Here is a 23260-nt window from a genome sequence, read left to right as displayed (position 1 = left end):
TACGGCCGGTGTTCGTGAAGCTCTTTTCCCCAGTTGACATCCAGCTCTCCCACATCTTCCGCATCTCTGTCTTGAAGCACTTGTTGACCGATATATCCAGGGGCTGTAGGATCTTCGTCAGGCCTCCGGGGATAACGGCAGGGATGGAGTCTGTGGCTTTGATGCGATCCTTTGTGATGTCGCTGATATGTGCACGCATGGAGTCGAGAACAAGTAGGCATTTGGACTGCCTGAAGAAGCCGCCGGGCCTCTTCACGTAACAGGAGGACAGCCACAGGTTCATGACATCATTGTCCATCCAGCCTTTTTCGTTCTGGTGAACAATGATCCCGCTGGGCAGCTTTTCTTTAACCGGCGTCTTCCTCTTGAATATGATGAGGGGTGGCAGCTTCTTCCCGCTGGCTGTGCACGCTAAGACTACCGTAAAACTTGACTTTTCATGGCCCGTTGTACGGATGGTCACGCTACTGGAACCCTGCACATCAACAGTTCTGTTCATCGGTATGTCAAACGTCAATGGGACTTCGTCCATATTGATGATACAGTCGCTGTTGATGTTGTACTTCTTCAGCTGGTCGATGACAAAGGCACGGAAGGACTCTATCTTCTCTTGGTGGTCGGCAGGAAGCTGCTGGGCTAGTGTTGTTCTCTGACGGATCGACAAGCTCTTCCTCTTCATAAATCGAAAGCACCAGGAATGGTTTGCAGTGAAGTTGTTAATGTTGAGGGTCTTTGCCATCTCAACTGCTTTCAGGCGAATCTGGACCGTTGAAACCGCTCTGCACGCTGCTCTCTGCTCCAGTACGAAGTCCTCGAGCTTGTCTTCTAACTCAGGCCAAAAGGCAGTACGGCCGCGGAAGGCTTTCTTCGTCTTTCTGGTCTGGCGCAGGGCATCTTTCTGCTTTCTCCATCCCCGTATGACTTTCTCGCTCACTCCAAATTTCCGCTGGGCTGCCATGTTTCCACCGTTGTCTTCTGCATAGGTGATTACTTCTAACTTGAAGCCGGCTGTAAAGGATCGTCTGGACTGCACTGGAGGCATGGTGACTTTGATGCCCCCTACACGGTTAACCCCCCATTTTAAAGGCTCCATCGGATTGAAATTTCTCACTGTCAAAACATCGTTAGAAAACAAAACAAGTTCTGATTGGGAGCTTTTGTTTTCTAATCACATCGCCGATTGGTTTTCTTAAAACAACAATTAATTTGTCACCTTTACACTGATTGCAGGGTTTAATTTGTAAACAAACATTTCATTGGAACTTTATTTTGATAATTTATTGGCTGATCGGGAAAACATTTTCAATCCTACAATTTTTTATACCGGTAAATAAATAAAAACAGTTAACAAAAAAGTTAATAAACTTTATCATTCTTATAACCGTAATACCTTAATGAATCCATTATACGTGTAGTCCCTGTTTTTGGTCGTTATTTCAACAAATATACAAGTAAACCTGGTTTAGATTTCGAATTTAAAAAACTGAAAATAAATGACCAAAAAAAAATTCCAAGTTTATTCCGTAATTACATTTTGTACGGTTCTCATTTTACTTTTACCAACCGACATCGATTTCCTGTTTATCGTAAGCAGACTGTAACATTCGTGTTAGTTATTGCAAAAGCCTTTCTATCATACTTTGCAATTAAAAAAGAAATTTATGAAGGAAACAGATTAATTCACATTAAGTTTGTCATGATATAATACTACATTATAATACCGGTAATAATGAAAAGTCATACGATAGATATTGAACGGTGTTTGACGAAACTTTGATTTTTTAAATAGTTTTTAATAGGTAAATTTGCCTTGACTTTTGCAAATTTTTATATCAAATTTTAAAAAAAACATTAAATAGGGCGAAACGATGAATAGGGCGAGGTCCACGTGGCAAGGGAAAAAAGTATCGACCTAAATTCCGTGAAATACAGTAGTTATTGTAAATCTGCTGAAATATGTAAATACCCAAATCTTCTCAAAATCTTGCAGAGCTATCGAATGGGGACATTTCTTCAAAGATAGGGAACAGAACTTTGTAACTTGCTCTCATTTGGATGAATGCTCATATTTATTTTATTCACTATATTTACGGTAATTTCTTTAAAAGGGGCGTGGCAGCCTCATTCAAAAAATCTTCACAAGCAAAAAGAAAAAAATATAATTCTAAAAATCAGAAAAATTCTAATCCGGGGTGAGGAATGGGGAGTGCGTAGTATGTCTTTATTTTCACTTCCATTTATTACACGCTTCCGGGGGGGGGGGGCTCCATTTTCCTTATATGATTATGATTAGCAAATTTTTTTTACGTAAATTAAAAAAAAAAAAATTTTTTTTTTTAAATATGTAAGTTTGAGGTTCATTATGTTAAAATCTAATGAAAATTTACTGAAAAAAAATAAGTAAGTTTTATTTTATTTTGCATTCAAATTCATTTACATTATGTTGCTACTTTTATTTTTATTGATTATTTTCATAATTCATTATGATGACATGCTGCGCTCGCCCCAACAGTCACACCCTAAAACATATTATTAACAAATTTTAATTCCCTTTAACTAAGGATGCTTTGTACCACATTTGGTTGAAATCGGCCCAGTGGTTTTGGAGAAGAAGTCAAAAATGTAAAATGTTAACGGACAGACAGACAGACACTGCACAAAATGTGATCAGAAAAGCTCACTTGAGCATGTATCTTGCATGTTTCAAAGATTCTTTTAGCACGTGACTGTTCCATAACAAACAAATTCATTTTTGTCAGATTGACACGTTTATCATACGTCCAACATGGCTGCTTCAAACAAAGAACCTTGTTTTCGACATATGGAATACTGAACTCAATGTTATGAAATGATTTAACAGCCTCTTTATTATTTTCGTTATAACTCAAATTTGGGATTAAATTAGCCCTTAATTTTTTCAATTTAAATTTTCCTATCTATAAGAATGATTTTATGCTAAATATATGTTGAATTTGACTCAGTAGTTCTTGAGAAGATTTTTAAAAATGCACCCCCTTTTCTTGCATTTTAAAATTTTTTCTCTGCTTTGAATAAAAACTGGCCTTTCATTTTTGCAATTTTTATTCATCTTTCCATAGGGATGCTTTGTGCCAAATTTGGTTGAAATTGGCCTTGTGGTTTTAGAGAAGAAGTTCAAAATGTGAAAAGTTTACAGACGGGCGGACAAACATACAGACAGACAGATAGACAGACGGATGATGGACAAAATGTGATCAGAAAAGCTCACTTGAGCTTTCAGCTCAGGTGAGCTAAAAAATAAGATTCTTTATGTAAAATGTAATTGCTAACACTTACCAATAACATCATTTATATGCTTTACTTCACAGCCATCTTTATCTAACTTCAGCTTGATGTAGTGGTCCGCTTCTTTCCTTGCCTCTGCAGCTGGCACCTATAAAAAAGGAATCCACCCTACATGAGGATGCTCCTACACGAGTAATAGCTTTTCTGGCCAATCATTTTCTGTAAAAATTCAACCCACCCCATTGTGGCCCCACCCTACCCCCTGAATCATGATTTCAACAGACTTAAATCTACACTACATGAGGATGCTTCCAAACAAGTTATAGTGTTTTTGGCCAATCGGCTTCTGAGAATAAGATTTTTAAAGATTTCTCTCTATACAGGTGACAGGATGTATCGAACTTTGATCGACCATCCAGGTGAGGTCCACAAGGAGCTTAATTATGATAATTACAATGAAATATTTTTTATAAGTATAACAAGACCCAGGTTTTACTTCGAGAAATCCAGAACTTAAAGAGATCAGAGATCATGAGATCAAGAGTAAATTTGCTTAGTTATAAAATTGGGACAGTGAGATCAAGAGCACTGAAAATGTTAAAGTTCTATCTTTGATACTTTTTGAGAAAAATTGGAACAAGCAAAACCATAAAATCAATAAAATCTTGGGTGTCTGACCGGAAGACACGACCAAAATAATGAATGTAATTTTCTTACAAATTTTATCAAAATCGGCTGAAGCGTTTCTGACAAAACGTTACAAGAAAAAAAATAATAACTAGAGACAATCTCGTTGCAAGCAACAAATGGGTCTTCCATCTGATTTTTGAGTAAATAAGAAAATCTACGCAAAAAATTATTTAAAAAAATTTCGGCTCCTGGGGCTTGAACCCAGGTAGCCTTCACAACTCTAACGACTGAGCTACTTGGACTCTTGCTTCAATTTCTGTAACAGTTACAATTTTATTTGAAATAAAAACCTTTTTAAATATCAAGAATTTAATAGATAAATCCAGTTTGCCTAGATATGTTTTCAGTATCATTTTGACATAATAAAACATGGGGGTCAGTGATGTCAAAATTTAGATATATATATATATGGTTTCAAAGGTAAAATTCTCGAAAAATTTGCCTTTAAAAAATTCTAACATTTTCTATATATTTGCATTAATATTTTATGCTAAACAACTATCACTCTTTCAAGATTGAATTATGTACATGTCGAAAAGAACCTATAGAATATATTACAAACCTACCAGATGTTAAAAATGTGAATAATTAATAAAGTATAATAAAAAGAAAGGTATACTGAAAATTCATAAGGCCAAACAAAAAAATATGTTTGTTTACTGTTACATGCTGAAAAAAAATAGGGTCGGTAGGTAGGATTTTTTTTTTATTTTATTTTTTTTTTTACACAACTTCAGAAAGGTCACTTACATGAAATTATTGAGACAACTCGAATATATCCCTTATCCCTTTCTAAGTGACAAATTTTGACGAAAATTGGCATAAACATTGAAGAATCCAAAACAAATAAATAAACAAAGTAATATTGAAAGTAAATTAAATATTTTGTTTACGACGGTAGATAAACAAGTCAGTGGTCTGGGTACCTGGCGCAGGCACAATCTCGGAGATTAAAAAACTTAAACATCCCATTTCAAAGTATCGGTAGAATTACAGTTAATGATAAAAGAAATCAAATTAAATATGTTCATTTTGCTATATTTTGCAACTAACTTTTGATTACGTTTCACTGATTTTTGAGCTGAAATACGGATATGGTACAAATATATTTACCAAGCTATAGAAATATGACAACGACATTACATTGAATTTTGACCTCAAGACGGCACAGCGAATTTACATCAAACTGGTGGAAATCTCAGAAAAAGACCTTTACGGCCACGCAATTCCTTAAACCAAAACTATACGATAACCAGGGATACAGAGCTTCAGTTCATCATATTTTTTTCACTGATTGTTTAACTAGAATTAAGACAAATAGACTAAATATCAAGTACTGTTTACCACTAACTGTTGTCAACAGTTCTAAAATAAAAACAAGCAGGAGACATTCACAGTAGTTTGATTTTAGGGTAAACAGAACTCAAAATAAAAATCAAGAATGAGAGAAAATGTAAATGATGACATTTTGAAATCAAAACAAAAGATGAGAAATAAAAAATAATTCTTATTTCCGGTCGTTTGTAAGGTGTTTAAACACAGGAGCAATGAGAAGCGTTAAAATGAAGTTGCGAAAAGTTTGCGGTTGCGCTGGGTCACTGGACACAGGCACGTTGATCCACTTACCAATAATGATCTATTCATGCCATGGAAAAGAAACTTTTTACATTGATAAACACTATTCTGATTTACATTTTGGTGAAATTTCAAGGGTATATCTCTTTTCCTAAAAGAATAAGAGAAAATGTCTCAATAATTTCCGAACAACCCTCGTAAACTGATAATACAAAACTGTTTTGCCATTGTGTTATGCTTACTTTTGTTTGCCATATGCACCCCTGCGAATTTTATTGTCATTTAAATTTTAGACCACGTGGTTATATTTGACCCTTTCAGTTTCGCAGTAAAAATCGTGCCTCGTGTTTGTAGTCTATTTCATAGAATCTAGGTACTTGTAATCAAATATAAAATATAGAGGTTTATTGATTTTAAACTTTATCTTCATTAATTGGTGGATAAAATGTGTTCTAGAAATAAATAAGACAATACAAAAAAATAGTTTCTGTCTGCTGTTGCAACAATTAACATGCTTAGTAGAGATCTCCCCTGAGGGTTAATTTTCGATTTGCGCCTGACCTAGTAATAGTATCAATAGTGCAACAGACTATATATTTTTATGCAGAATGTTCCTTGAAAATGGCTCGATATGCTAAGTTTTTATACAAAACAGACACCCATTATTTTTTTAAAAACATGATATTGCACACCACAAGCATCAAACATGGCCATGATCGAGATGTACAAAAATAAATTTAAAATGATTTTGGAGGATAATTTTAGGGAAATAAATGCAAGAAATTGATAAGATAACACCACGGATGTCTGGTGTTTAACGTAGCTCGCGGGTTTGCTGACGTCACAGTAGGAATCAACGTAAAGAGTTGACCGTCATAGTAAACTGATAGGCTACATTTTTTTCAAAATGACAAATGAGATATTTTGAAGCATAAAAGGAAATATATTAAAAAACTTAAATGCAGTTTATTACTGTTTATACAAACATTTATTATCATCAAGTGCTGAAAATTTAAAGATGTCACATAAATTGTCACATTTTGTTCTATGAGTATGAGTGTGCGTTGGAACTTTTCCATTTAGAATCATGTTTTAAAATAGACAAGTAAATTAATTGAACCGTATGCATTAACTTTGCTATTTTTTTTTTACAATTCTAACTTCCGTAATTTTAACTACCGATCAATTTTTTAAAAATTCTTTTTGCTTGAGCTAATTATTTTATACGATTACAAACTTTTATTTCAGTAGTTTCCTCGCATTTTTTTTTTTTTTTGCATTGATTGACTCAGAGTTTCATAAAAACAAATATAGCAATTTCCTGTATCTCTACAGACTTACATTAATAGCATTTGTACATTTGATAACATTCACAATAATGTATAATTAGTTTTTACATGTTATAAAATGTGTTAATCAGCTAGTCTTGTCAATTAATGCATTTCAATTTTTGGGTTCTCAGACGTAAGGAAATAATGACGTCGGGCTTACGTCGTAATGAAAATATACGGTTTTGAGAAATCTTTTAAATCTTCAAAGTTGTTTTGCCAAAAATTGGCCGAGAACACATACTGATTATTTTTTATGAATTGATTCAAAATTATCTCCTCTGTTATTGTGCTGAGTATAATTAATTTCGTCTGAATCGTTTAAAAGTTTGGAGCACAGTTTTGTAATGCGTTTTTCGACTACGATGTGCATTTTACTATATATTTCATTGAAATGGCGTTGCTTGATTTTATTAATGACACTGTAATTAAAACACGGTAACATTATTACCGCGCAGACGAATCTCAAATAAATTTTAGAAAAAAACCTCTGAAACCTATGGATCACCTGAACAAATTTTCGAGGTAGGTTTTCTCACAAGCATGTAAACCCGCGAGCTACCTTAATATTGGTTGGATAGCGAAATAAAGAAAATCTAGAAAACTCATTGCCATTCTGTCGCTTCGCTCGCTACGCTCACGAAGCTCACTGGTAGGATTTTGCCTGTTTCTCATTTATTTTCAAGAAATTGGTAAAATCGCCGACTCCTGTGGTCAAAACTATCTTGCCTCCATGTTGTTTGCCTCGTATTTCAAAAACGGGAACCTTTTCATTTCCCCCATGTTATCGATCGAACACCTGGATAAATGTCATATTATTCAGCATTGCCAATATCAACTGCATTTGCTTTATATGTGCGCATTCTTCAAACTGCAGAGAACATGTGGACGTAGATATTGACGCCATGATTTTTTTCACTTTCGATTTCGATTTCAAACGCTTGACAGATTAAGATGAATATAAAAGTTAAACGAACCCACGTGTGACTTCCGGATTTCTAACGATGGATAAAAACAATTAGGGTCAGCGATTAAATATAGGGTCGGTCGGGTAACCGTAAACAAGCATATTTTTTTGTTAGGCCTAAAACTGCTGTTTCTGTCATTTTCGTCTAAAAACAAAAATAAAACCTTCCACACAAAAAAATTTATAGTTCCCCCGAAAACTTGTTCATTTCTCGAATTCAGATGGATTTGATTTCAGATGAATGTTGTGTATTATAAAATAATAGTCTTTCTGTTGCATGTTATGATAAAATATATAAAATCATATTCATAAAAAAAAAAGGATCATCTGCACAATGAAATCAATTAATATATATGTTAGGAGTGAGATACACAGACCTTAATCTGATACATGTATTGGAAATAAATATGTGACAATGTTGATCTGAACAATAATCTGAACAACAACAAGCATTCTGAAAGTATTGCATAAGCAATACACATCCCCAACCGGTTTGTAGAAATTTGTGAAAACAATGCACTGTTATGCAGAATATCATTTCTTACCGTCTTCTGTACCCTGAATCAACAGACCAACCCGATAACGAACCCGATTGTAATCATACAAAACATAGGTAATCACAGTCCAGGTCATAAATAGCCTGTTTCAGAATATGTCGTATTCGTAGTTTTACATAGAAAACTATAATAGGGCAAACAGAAACTTTATAAATGCATTTAGATGTCAAGTTATTTGCCAAAAAAATAAAATATGGAATTTATAATAAGGCCTAAAAAAAAAAATAGGTTTGTTTCCGCTTTCAGGCTGAAAAAAATTAGGGTCGGTCGATCGGCTTTCTTTTTTTTTTTTAATCTTTTTTTTTTCCCTCTCCATCTGTTCAATTCGAAATTTTAATAAAAAATGGATAAAAACGGAAATTTACGGAAAAAAATTTTGGGTCGGCGGGTTTAAGTTAGGGTCGGTCGGGAAAGCGGAAACAAACCTATTTTTTTTTTAGGCCTAAATAAAAAGGAAATATCCGGTATTTATAACTAAACCTTTTAATTTTATAATGTTATATTCATTAAATGATAAGGTTGAAATCTTTGAGCACGACATATTCTGAAACAGGCTATTTGTGACCTTGACTGGAACTCTTCAGCATTGGAGATGTTAATGAGTGTGGAAATGAATTGAAAAATAAACAAGTTCATATTTTGTGGGATATAAATCTTTTAACGGTAGGAAGCTAACATTTAATGTTGATAGGGAGTTAAAGGGATGTTCAAAGTAAAAAGTTGAAGCGAGCAGATGATTTAATTCAGCGTATTTCTATCGTAACAACCGGCCTAAGTTGGGGCAAATTTTCCCGAATCACTTTGTGTGGCACTGGTCTGTGATTCGGAAGAGACGTCCGTCAAAAATTTTTCAGTCTCGACGAATCTCGCTGAGATTAATCATGTAGTACGTTTCATCAAATGGTTATATTATTACACACAGTGATTTCGCCGGCTTTGGCGCTTTAATGCTGCACCGCGCACTTACTCTGACAAACTTACCCCCATGCTTCAAAAATTTTCTGTAAGATGTCTGATTTTATCCGATTGGAATATTATCTTATTTCCAATAAAAAATACGTTTTTAAATATGAAAGAAACAAACATTCTTAGGATTCATACAAAAAAAATATGATAAAATAAAAAAAAATCCCTACCTACATGTACCTAACCTAATGTTTTCATCAATGTTACCTTAAACACACAATTTTTGTTTTTAGGCCTTACACACAAAGACAGCAGAAAATGTAAATATAAGCAAAAAAAAAATATATACTACACCTAGTTTTAATTATCAGGGGAGTTTTTAAGGAGCCAGTCGACACTTAACGGACATGAACTCTAATGACTCAATCATGTTAAATAAGGGGAAATAACTCTGTAATTCCTGAGAGCAAGCTGACACTATTGATACCCTAAAAAAATAATAACTCGAGTATTTCTCTACTGAAAAGTAATGGATGTCCTATTTTTTTTTAAGAAAACTTAAACTTGCACAAATCACAGGCCTCTGAATTGCTATCAACATGTATGGGCACTGCTAAGCGGAGCATCCCCTCGCGACATGAGTTATAACTGCATATTAAAACTTAATATAAAAAAAATTGGACACTGTCCCTAACAAAAAATAATCAGCTGTATATCACATGATTCGGTAATGGAGAAAATGATCCGCTAAGGGAGAAAACATTGTTCATCAAAATACAGCGATAATTTTTGTTTAATCATTGGGTGATGGGAAAGAAATATATGATGCTATGAGTCAAGCATGGAACAATAAAACAATGTTGTATTATGAATTTAACTCAGGCTTGGTTACGTACAGTACTATCAACGCGAATTTACTTAGTGATTCGTTAAAGGCAACCTCACTGTACCAAATATTTGGATGTCATGTGATAAAATCTCTTTAAATTTAATCTATTCATTTGATGTGTATGTTGCCCCATTCTGGGGCAATCAAAATACACAACGGAAAAGGAACGAATTTTATGGTCAAATGACAAAGTTACAGACCTCTTAACTACAAAGGCTACTGTGGGTTTTCCCCCCAAATATGGCGGCCAAGGGACATAACTTTTGTAAAGTGTGGATTGGTCTATACAGAGGTCCATGCACAAATGACCAAAGCTCAAGGAACGAACATATTTGCAGATCACAGGCACTGCGTGTCCAAATTTGTCGAATACTTCGGACATACACAACTGTCGATCACAAAAGCCCTGTGGCCACAGTGTGGGCCCAGGATATATTGTTTCATGAGAATTGCTTCAATCATCAATGTCAACGGCTCGGTCGAACGATAAACAATACGTATGTATAATTACCTTTAGGCATGATTCAGATATCATCCAGAAATATCCATGTTTTTATAGTAGGCCTAATAATCAAGTTTTCCTGTCTCATATATACGGTAGCGATCGGATTTATCCCATATTTAGCGTTTAACTCACTAAGGTCTGCTGACAGTACTCACTGCACTGTTCGCTTTCACGCGCCTAATCTTCTTTCCAAGAGGTGTTTACACAATTCGTGTCTTCAGCTTTTACGGACCCTGCGATTTCGGCATTTTTACAGCTAATTATTTATTTAAACAATTCCCTTACCGTTAACATTACTAAAATAAAATATTAACTTATATACATTTGAAAATATTTTAAAAAATGAAATTTAATATGAAGTCATTAATGTTTATCCCCTGGAAAATTTAGATGTATTGTAGAAAGATAGGTTTTTAGCAATTAAAAAAAGTTATGTTAAAATATCTTGCCATAGAAAACGGTAGACACTACATGTCTTAGTCCAAAATTTAACGATTTTGAAATTATACTTGCCAGGAAAACCTGGCATATAAAATAAAAACGTTAAAAAAAGACAGAAAAACGAATAACACGGCGAGGCATCTTGTACGCCCACATATAACATGTCATGTAGAAATTTCTAGGCAAATCTCTGCACTGTTCATTTAGTTAATTTGAGGAATATATTTTATTTTATTTTCATCAATATCGACTTACTGCTGGCTAAAATTAAACCCTGTCCATGACCTTGATTTACAGGAAGTTCGAGTACCCATTATTGCCGCTCATATCTTTTCGTTATTTTCCAGTAATTAATCGGTAAAAAGGTCACAAATTTAAAAGAATCTATCAATATAAGATAAAATGTAAGAATATAACATTAAAAAAAATTATATCAGAAACGCAATTTAATCAGATTACATGCGCGGATCCAGAAAATTTTTCCAGGGGGGGTCCGAAGGATAATTGTGTTTGCCAGGGGGGGTCCGAGGCATATTTTCGCGATAATTTTACTATGTAAATTTAATAAATTTTCATTTTCCAGGGGGGGCCGGGACCCCCCGACCCCCCCTCTAGATCCGCGCATGGATTATAAGCAATATTCTTTTCAATGTTCCTGCGGCCACATGCACACAAACGGGGGAACATGTGCTTCGCATGTCTTGGGATAAATGATTAAAAATTAAAAAGAATGCATTGTTTATTTATTAAAAGCTTTTTAAAAATAAGTTTAAGTGAGTCCAGTTAAAGAAATAATGTGTGCAAGTTAATAGCAACGCCTCTGATTTACAGCGCAGGTGCGTGTGGATAAATCTTTGATCCGCCTCAGGTTGAAAACAAAATGGCGTCTTACAAGCAAGCAGACGACCGAGCGGAGGTTCCAATGGTAGGTTTGGGGCAATGTGGGCAAAAATTGTGAGGTCGGATTTTTTTCAAATTTTACGTCGTATTGTAAGATTTTATTCTAAAGAAAAAAATATAAAAATTTCAGAAAAATTGAATGATAGGAAAAATTTTGCTTATCTGTTTTGTACTACCTTTTAAATATTGTGTAGTAGGAATTGTATCTTGCTTATTTTTTGTCAAATATCATAACACGGAGGTAAATATTCTTCGAATTTGGACCTAAACAAAAAATGCCCTGTCATCAAAGTGGATTACAAGTCAAAGATTCAGTGGCATGTGTCATCGCACGGATACACTACAGCTGAGATACGTTTTGATAGGCTTACCATTGTTAAGGCATAGGCGTCGGAACGGGGGGGGGGTGGGCTAGGGGGGGCTTAGCCCCCCCCCCCCCCCACTTTTTTTTACAAAGTTATACCTTACCATTAGAAACATAGTATGGTAGAGGGTTCAGCCCCCCCCCCCCCCCACTGACTTTTTCTTGCAGGAAAGATTATTGTTCCAAAATTTACCTTGAAAGATTGAGAAGTTGGATTCAGAAGCATACTAGCCCCCCCCCCCCCCCCCTCCCCCACGGATTAGGATTTCCAAGATTTTGGGAATTACTTTTTTCTCAATATTTCTGAGGATTAGTCTAGCCCCCCCCCCCACCCCCCACTTTCATTTTGCTTCCGACGCCAGTGTAAGGTGGGTTCCAAACTGTTTGAAAAAGATTTTCTTCATTCCCAACTCTTATAGACTAAGTGTCTTAAAAATTCTGTTATTTATTTATTTTGGCTTGTAGCTGAAAACTACGAATAGATAGCGGAAATCTTGCTGTTTTAATAACAATCGGCAATAATGGATACTCGACAATAATGGGTACTCGCACGTTATTGGTGAAGACCGTCTGGTACCCGCCCCCGCCACTGCGTTTTGGGAGTGAAAAGTTGAAAACGCAGTGGCGGGGGCGGGTACCACATGCCTGTTCACCCTCCCGCATTGCCGCGGGAGACTCCCGCAAAACGGCCTAACAGTCTAAAATCTCCCGCATCCAACCTATCTCCCGCGCGGGAGACTAAATTCTCCCGCAATCGTATAAATTTGTCTCCCCAGCCCAAACCCCCCTACCCCAAGTTGTGAATCTTGGCAAACTAGTTCAACAATCACTGAGGGTTTTTCTGAGATTTTGGTCTTTAAAGTCTGCTAAGTAGCTTGATTTATATCAAAATACATGCAAGAGCTCTCTACCGTGATCAATGTATGACATGTTTTAGTCTAGTTTACTTTTTACAGTTACTTCCGGTTTTGACCAAAATCAACTCGTGTTTTGTAATGCATACGGGTTCTGTGCCAGATGTTATCGGATTAGTCTCGTTCAACCAGACGCTCGACTGTCTCCGTAAAACTCCGTCGGAGTTTTACGGAGACAGCCGAGCGTGATAAACTGAGGGTTCGGGTTTATAGCACGCGAATATCCGAGATTTTTTAATTCAGTCGTCTGTTTCGAATAAAGAAAAGTATGTTTGCTTGAAAACTTTCCTCAATATGTTTTAAACATGAGACGATCCTATTGTTTACCGCTGATTTACATCTTTGCACTTTTAGCTGTGGGAGAAATGACGTAATAAGTTAAAAATAGAATATGACCTCTTTGTGATACGTAATTATATCCCTTCTTTGATTTGACATATAATAATCAATACATAATATGTTTTACGATGTGGCCGTTGGGGCGAGCGCAGAAGGAACCACACATCTGTCATCATTGTTAAATGCAACCCGTGAACTTGCCCTAACCAAAAAACTTTGGCTTTGTCTCGAAAACTTTTACCCCCGCAAGGAACCCGAAGTTATCAAACTTTTATTCCAATGGCCCCTTCCTAGTCTTGTACACTTAAACAAACTACCACTAAGCATTGTATTAAAATATTTTGATAAACACAACGCCGTTTTTTGGCATAGCACCACGGGTGAAAACATTAGAGAGCATTATGGGACGTAGTCAAAAAATTTTGCTTGATGAACTGTAGGTTTAGCTCGTTCTTTTTCCCGCGCACACTGGTTCTTAGAGCTCGCTTCGCTCGCCGGCGCTGCGCTCGCTATAATAACCCCTAAGACCTAATAGGCTGACCCCGCAAGGGACATGATTCAATCAACACTTTGCAGAATATAAAATCAACATGTACAAGGATTTGACTCTGTTATTATCACGAAGCTGATAACTGGTACAGTAAATGTAAATCATAAAACCTCGGCAAATTCGGGGCGTGGTAAAAGGCACAGAAACAATATGTTTTGGGTTCTAAATAATGATATAATTTAACCGATGAGGAGTTCACAATTTAAAGTATTAGCCTTTAAGTGTTATTCCAATATATCAAGAAATAAGAAAACACGAAAAGAAAATGTTAAATTATAGCCGATAACTGGTACAGTGCCAGTAGGCCTTATACAAAGACATAATAAACACCCAGGTTTTACTCTGAAGCAACTAAAAAAAAAATACACGGCCAGTGGTGCCACTTGCCAGGTGAAGTAGCCAACCCACGTGCAGTGAGGCGTGATTAATCCTGGCTGGCCGGCACTGTCAGTAAAAATCAAAGTGATTGGGAAGACCCGTTTGTACATGCTACCGATAAGAGCTGTGTAGCACGTGGAAAAAGTGCAAAAGCATTAAATTTGACAGAATTTTTTAAACCAGTATCATGATTATTATAAGGGATATTACAGAGGTTAAAACAGAGACCAGTCCAAAATAATATTGGAGAAATAGTTTTGTGTACTAAAAAATCTATCCTAGGTAATAAATATTATTAAACTGGTATTATATTTCAATGAGTTTCACTACAAATTCATAGTCTAAGCAAAATAAATTTTCTGAGTTTATCCTTGATGTCATCATTGATGGTTCACAGATATTTTTTGCATAATGTTTGCAATATTGAACAATAATACCTATGATAAAAGAAGTGACACCATTTGAGCCTTGTATTGTAACATGCAAACAAAATAATGGTTTTTTGATCACAGCAATACAAGTTGTAATTGCAAACTGATAGTCATATAGAAGTAATCACATTTAAATTGCATTCAAATTGTAAAATAAATATAAGGTATTTTATATTTTTTTTGATTTATAATAATAACAACTTTTGCGTAAGAAAAGTCAAGTTGGTAAAGGGGAGATTCTCCCACGTAGTAGCTGTGAAAGGTCAACAAGTGTGGTACCAGACTAAGACCTCTATACATAAGAGGTGATGAATGAGAAATATGGCGGACATTGCCTATTTACGAGCTGTGTTCAGCTTTAATGTTATCTACTTTTGCACGATTAAAAGTGTATTAAGGGAACGTGGCGTAACTAGAGAAGTTAATGTGCATTTTGATTCCAATTATCAGTGTCTGTAGATCAGAAACGTCCACACTGAGCTGACACAAACTTCGTTTTTCAGCATTTGGTGTATGTGCAGGATGAAATATTTGTGTCATGATAAAACGCGCATACGCATAATCAACAGATTTGGGGGAGGGAATTTCCCCCATTATTTTTAGCGAAGCGGAAGGCTCCTATGGAGTAAACCCCTCCCCCATCTCCCCAATTTATGTATTATAACACAATATTCTGTATAAAAAGAATTAATTGTTTGATAAGACCAACCACTATAATCTACGTGTGCGTGACATGAAATTGGAGACGTACACAAAAGACTTGTGAGGTATTAACTGAGATTTCCCGTATGTACACAACATGGTTGGACTCTTCAAATGATAATAATGTGAGAAAGGCTCTCTAATTCCAAAATCTAGTTTCTGCCTAATTGTAAACGAAAGGTTATATGAATTATCAGTAATAGAAACATCTCTATACATTGCTACTGGCACAATTTTTACTTTGTGCAAATACATTATCTTTTTTCATTTTCTAGATCATAAGAAAATTAAAAACTGCCAAATATTAATTGATTTGGTTAAATTGAAGTAAGTGTCCCTCTAAACACCACATCATGATTAAATAAAACTCGAGTGGAGAGAGAGAGAGAGAGAGAAAGAGAGGGGGGGGGGGGGGGCTCTGTGCTAATTGGGGAGAGATGAGATGAATTTGGGCTTTGAAGTTATTTCATTGCAGTGAATAACCTTTCAGTAAAAAAAAAAGTAATACATGATTTTAGTTTTTGTTTGGATTTGTATATTTTTGAAGTCTATTAAAATATTCAGTCATTGATTTTAGCATAGGCGTTAATGACTATATTTGGCAAAAGCTTGTTTGGTGGTATTGGGTAAATCACCACAATTTATGACTATTACCTCGGATGTCTTCTTTCTTCTCAAATTAAAACGTCTCGGGTTTTCTCCAGCCATCCTTAAATAGAGAACCATGTAAGAACTGTAAAATATTGTAAAATATTCAAAGAGAGAGAGAGAGAGAGAGAGAGAGAGAGAGAGAGAGAGAGAGAGAGAGAGAATAGATGGGGGATTTCAGAGAGAGAGAGAGAGAGAGAGAGAGAGTCTGTGGTAAATTAAATGTAAATTCTGTAAGTAAGAATCCTTCAATTGAATGGTGTTTGTATATTTTATACATATGAAAGAGTTGTGTGGTAAAAATGATAAGGAATCATATACACATTAAATTAAGTAAAAAAGGAAACTTACTTCAGATGAGAGGGTTAAATCCAAATCCAATGAATATCTGAAATTAGGACTAGAAGACAGAAAAATGATAGAATTTCTACTTTAAAAACAAACCCACAAGTTAAAATATTCAGCTTCCAAATGTAAAAATAAAATCAAACAATATCAGAAACGACAATTCAGAAATTTAGATTGTAAACAGTTTTCACAAGTGAAATCCAACTTTGCAAATTTTTCGTATGCGACAAGCACTGCAACATAGGGCAGAAGATTGAAAACAACACAAATTCCATAGGGTTCCAGAAAGAAGAGGGGGTAAATTGGGGGAAAGGTTTGCAATGATAGTTCATATATATTTTACAGTACCTCTAATTTTTCCTTATGATTTACATTATGATGTACTCAAACAATATCTCTCTCACGATTCTGTTTTTTTTTATCTGCAAAACAAAATTAAACCGTATGGTACCCCATATCCACACATCACATTAATCTTTCAACAAGGTATTTCCACTGACTCAGAGCCTCAGCAACTGCTTGGAGTTTTAAACAAAAAAAGGGGGGGGGGAGAGGCATAACAAAATTTTAATCCAAAGATATTAAAAAATATCATAATTGAATGTTGAGTCGTATATTATAGGACTCCTGCCTGTTAAAAAAAATGAGAACAAACCATGATAGAACGGTCATTATATAATTTATCATTAAGAGTAAAAATTAGAGACATCTTTATTGTTCACCTAGGAATCTCATATCATTAAAACATGAATTTATAATAATATTCAAATACATAATTGAATACTATGCAAGCTATTTAATGTAGAACGCAATGGGGTATTTGATTGGGAGGAATAATTATTGATGATGTGTAATGTTTAATGAATGAAAAGTGTGATCTTGATCACATTTATAATGCGGAGGAATGGTGCTTGTTAGAATTGAAGACTCTGAAGGAGTTCAAGAGCAAACTGAAAATGTTGTTACAAATTGGACTTGGACAAATTTTCTCTAACTTGCCATCTGCACATGAGCACATGGATAGTGCTTGGAAATGGGCAGTGAATGAGACAATTTTCAGGGTGTATTCTTATAATGGAACACATCCATGGTAGTGAAAAGCATGTGAACCATTTAATATAAAAATAGTGAGCACAAACTGGATTTTTTACACCATTTATATGATAAAAGATGAGATATTGATCAATAGCACTTGTTTTAAAGTGTTTAAACAGGACAAGTTTATTATTTAACTTTTAAGTTTAGCTTACTCTGATGAATTTATAATGGTGAAATCCTAAGATATGATAGAAACAAGGTAGCTGAGTTCTATGGAGAAGACCTTCAAGCTATTTAATGTAGAGTGCAATGGGGTATTTGATTGGGAGGAATAATTATTGATGATGTGTAATGTTTAAGGAATGAAAAGTGTGATCTTGATCACATTTATAATGCAGAGGAATGGTGCTTGTTAGAATTGAAGACTCTGAAGGAGTTCAAGAGCAAACTGAAAATGTTGTTACAAATTGGACTTAGACAATTTCCCTCTAATTTGCCATCTGCACATGAGCACATAGATAATGATTGGAAATGGGCAGTGAATGAGATAATTTCCAGGGTGTATTCTTATAATGGAACAAATCTATGGTAGTGAATGGCATGTGAACCATTCAATATAAAAATAATGAGCACAAACTGAATATTCTACACCATTTATATGAAAAAAGATGAGATATTGATCAATAGCACTTGTTTTAAAGTGTTTAAACAGGACATGTTTATTATTTATCTTTTAAGTTCAGCTTACTCTGATGAGTTTATAATGGTGAAATCCTAAGATATGATAGAAACAAGGTAGCTGAGCTCTATGGAGAAGACCTTCAAGCTATTTAATGTAGAACGCAATGGGGTATTTGATTTGGAGGTATAATTATTGATGATGTGTAATGATTAATGAATGAAAAGTGTGATCTTGATCACATTTATAATGCGGAGGAATGGTGCTTGTTAGAAATGAAGACTCTGAAGGAGTTCAAGAGCAAACTGAAAATGTTGTTAAAAATTGCACTTACACAGTTTCCCTCTAATTTGCCATCTGCACATGAGCACATGGATAGTGCTTGGAAATGGGCAGTGAATGAGATAATTTCCAAGGTGTATTCTTATAATGGAACACATGCATGGTAGTAAAAAGCATGTGAACCATTCAATATAAAAATAATGAGCACAAACTGGGTTTTTTACACCATTTATATGATAAAAGATGAGATATTGATCAATAGCACTTGTTTTAAAGTGTTTAAACAGGACATGTTTATTATTTAACTTTTAAGTTCAGCTTACTCTGATGAATTTATAATGGTGAAATCCTAAGATATGATAGAAACAAGGTAGCTGAGCTCAATGGAGGAGACTTGCAAGCTTTTTGATGTAGAGCGCAATGGAGTATTTGATTGGAAGGAATAATTATTGATGATGTGTAATGATTCATAAATGAAAAGTTTGATCACATTTATAATGCGGAGGAATGGTGCTTGTTAGAAATGAAGACTCTGAAGGAGTTCAAGAGCAAACTGAAAATGTTGTTACAAATTGCACTTAGACAATTTTCCTGTAATTTGCCATCTGCACATGAGCACATGGATAGTGCTTGGAAATGGGCAGTGAATGAGACAATTTTCAGGGTGTATTCTTATAATGGAACACATTTATGGTAGTGAAAAGCATGTGAACCATTTAATATAAAAATAATGAGCACAAACTGGTTTTTTTTACACCATTTATATGATAAAAGATGAGATATTGATCAATAGCACTTGTTTTAAAGTGTTTAAACAGGACATGTTTATTATTTATCTTTCAAGTTCAGCTTACTCTGATGAGTTTATAATGGTGAAATCCTAAGATATGATATAAACAAGGTAGCTGAGTTCAATGGAGAAGACCTTCAAGCTATTTAATGTAGAGCGTAATGGAGTATTTGATTGGGAGGAATAATTATTGATGATGTGTAATGATTAATGAATGAAAAGTGTGATCTTGATCACATTTATAATGCAGAGGAATGGTGCTTGTTAGAATTGAAGACTCTGAAGGAGTTCAAGAGCAAACTGAAAATGTTGTTACAAATTGGACTTAGACAATTTCCCTCTAATTTGCCATCTGTACAGGAGCACATGGATAGTGCTTGGAAATGGGCAGTGAATGAGATAATTTCCAAGGTGTATTCTTATAATGGAACACATGCATGGTAGTAAAAAGCATGTGAACCATTTAATATCAAAAAAAAAAAAATGAGCACAAACTGGGTTTTTACACCATTTATATGATAAAAGATGAGATATTGATCAATAGCACTTGTTTTAAAGTGTTTAAACAGGACATGTTCATTATTTATCTTTTAATTTCAGCTTACTCTGATGAGTTTATACTGGTGAAATCCTAAGATATGATAGAAACAAGGTAGCTGAGTCAATGGAGGAGACCTGCAAGCTTTTTGATGTAGAGCGCAATGGAGTATATGATTGGGAGGAATAATTATTGATGATGTGTAATGTTTAATGAATGAAAAGTGTGATCTTGATCACATTTATAATGCGGAGGAATGGTGCTTGTTAGAATTGAAGACTCTGAAGGAGTTCAAGAGCAAACTGAAAATGTTGTTACAAATTGCACTTAGACAATTTTCCTCTAATTTGCCATCTGCACATGAGCTTATAGATAATGATTGGAAATGGGCAGTGAATGAGATAATTTCCAAGGTGTATTCTTATAATGGAACAAATCTATGGTGGTGAATGGCATGTGAACCATTCAATATAAAAATAATGAGCACAAACTGGATATTTTACACCATTTATATGATAAAAGATGAGATATTGATCAATAGCACTTGTTTTACAGTGTTTAAACAGGACAAGTTTATTATTTAACTTTTAAGTTTAGCTTACTCTGATGAGTTTATAATGGTGAAATCCTGAGATATGATAGAAACAAGGTAGCTGAGTTCAATGGAGAAGACCTTCAAGCTATTTAATGTAGAGCGCAATGGAGTATTTGATTGGGAGGAATAATTATTGATGATGTGTAATGTTTAAGGAATGAAAAGTGTGATCTTGATCACATTTATAATGCGGAGGAATGGTGCTTGTTAGAATTGAAGACTCTGAAGGAGTTCAAGAGCAAACTGAAAATGTTGTTACAAATTGCACTTAGACAATTTCCCTCTAATTTGCCATCTGCACATGAGCACATAGATAATGATTGGAAATGAGCAGTGAATGAGATAATTTCCAGGGTGTATTCTTATAATGGAACAAATCTATGGTAGTGAATGGCATGTGAACCATTCAATATAAAAATAATGAGCACAAACTGGGTTTTTTTTACACCATTTATATGAAAAAAGATGAGATATTGATCAATAGCACTTGTTTTAAAGTTTTTAAACAGGACATGTTTATTATTTATCTTTTAAGTTCAGCTTACTCTGATGAGTTTATAATGGTGAAATCCTAAGATATGATAGAAACAAGGTAGCTGAGTTTAATGGAGAAGACCTTCAAGCTATTTAATGTAGAGCGCAATGGAGTATTTGATTGGGAGGAATAATTATTGATGATGTGTAATGATTAATGAATGAAAAGTGTGATCTTGATCACATTTATAATGCAGAGGAATGGTGCTTGTTAGAATTGAAGACTCTGAAGGAGTTCAAGAGCAAACTGAAAATGTTGTTACAAATTGGACTTAGACAATTTCCCTCTAATTTGCCATCTGTACAGGAGCACATGGATAGTGCTTGGAAATGGGCAGTGAATGAGATAATTTCCAAGGTGTATTCTTATAATGGAACACATCTATGGTAGTAAAAAGCATGTGAACCATTTAATATCAAAAAAAAAAAAATAAGCACAAACTGGGTTTTTACACCATTTATATGATAAAAGATGAGATATTGATCAATAGCACTTGTTTTAAAGTGTTTAAACAGGACATGTTCATTATTTATCTTTTAAGTTCAGCTTACTCTGATGACTTTATACTGGTGAAATCCTAAGATATGATAGAAACAAGGTAGCTGAGCTCAATGGAGGAGACCTGCAAGATTTTTGATGTAGAGCGCAATGGAGTATATGATTGGGAGGAATAATTATTGATGATGTGTAATGTTTAATGAATGAAAAGTGTGATCTTGATCACATTTATAATGCGGTGGAATGGTGCTTGTTAGAATTGAAGACTCTGAAGGAGTTCAAGAGCAAACTAAAAATGTTGTTACAAATTGCACTTCGACAATTTTCCTCTAATTTGCCATCTGCACATGAGCTTATAGATAATGATTGGAAATGGGCAGTGAATGAGATAATTTCCAAGGTGTATTCTTATAATGGAACAAATCTATGGTAGTGAATGGCATGTGAACCATTCAATATAAAAATAATGAGCACAAACTGGATATTTTACACCATTTATATGTTAAAAGATGAGATATTGATCAATAGCACTTGTTTTACAGTGTTTAAACAGGACATGTTTATTATTTATCTTTTAAGTTCAGCTTACTCTGATGAGTTTATAATGGTGAAATCCTAAGATATGATAGAAACAAGGTAGCTGAGTTCAATGGAGAAGACCTTCAAGCTATTTAATGTAGAGCGCAATGAAGTATTTGATTGGGAGGAATAATTATTGATGATGTGTAATGTTTAATGAATGAAAAGTGTGATCTTGATCACATTTATAATGCGGAGGAATGGTGCTAGTTAGAATTGAAGACTCTGAAGGAGTTCAAGAGCAAACTGAAAATGTTGTTACAAATTGGACTTAGACAATTTCCCTCTAATTTGCCATCTGCACATGAGCACATAGATAATGATTGGAAATGGGCAGTGAATGAGATAATTTCCAGGGTGTATTCTTATAATGGAACAAATCTATGGTAGTGAATGGCATGTGAACCATTCAATATAAAAATAATGAGCACAAACTGGGTTTTTTACACCATTTATATGAAAAAAGATGAGATATTGATCAATAGCACTTGTTTTAAAGTGTTTAAACAGGACATGTTTATTATTTATCTTTTAAGTTCAGCTTACTCTGATGAGTTTATAATGGTGAAATCCTAAGATATGATAGAAACAAGGTAGCTGAGTTCAATGGAGAAGACCTTCAAGCTATTTAATGTAGAGCGCAATGGAGTATTTGATTGGGAGGAATAATTATTGATGATGTGTAATGATTAATGAATGAAAAGTGTGATCTTGATCACATTTATAATGCAGAGGAATGGTGCTTGTTAGAATTGAAGACTCTGAAGGAGTTCAAGAGCAAACTGAAAATGTTGTTACAAATTGGACTTAGACAATTTCCCTCTAATTTGCCATCTGTACAGGAGCACATGGATAGTGCTTGGAAATGGGCAGTGAATGAGATAATTTCCAAGGTGTATTCTTATAATGGAACACATCTATGGTAGTGAAAAGCATGTGAACCATTTAATATCAAAAAAAAAAAAATGAGCACAAACTGGGTTTTTACACCATTTATATGATAAAAGATGAGATATTGATCAATAGCACT

At 34.6% G+C, this 23260-nt stretch overlaps 1 protein-coding gene across 1 annotated transcript in view; it reads right to left on the bottom strand.

The window, feature by feature from the left end:
* The window catches only part of LOC128169593 (uncharacterized), a 133937-nt gene extending 117529 nt beyond the window's left edge, over positions 1–16408 (bottom strand). Inside the window, exons 1-2 of the mRNA XM_052835707.1 lie at positions 16355–16408; positions 3316–3412 (exon numbers count right to left, since the gene is read on the bottom strand). Of these exons, the coding sequence (XP_052691667.1) occupies positions 3316–3412; positions 16355–16408 (151 nt within the window). The remainder of the gene's footprint in view (positions 1–3315; positions 3413–16354) is intronic.
* Positions 16409–23260: the final 6852 nt, after the last annotated feature.

The sequence above is a fragment of the Crassostrea angulata genome, unplaced genomic scaffold (genome assembly GCF_025612915.1).
Source record: "Crassostrea angulata isolate pt1a10 unplaced genomic scaffold, ASM2561291v2 HiC_scaffold_153, whole genome shotgun sequence".
Taxonomy (NCBI): Eukaryota; Metazoa; Mollusca; class Bivalvia; order Ostreida; family Ostreidae; genus Magallana; species Magallana angulata.
This window is presented reverse-complemented; position numbering and strand designations above follow the sequence as displayed.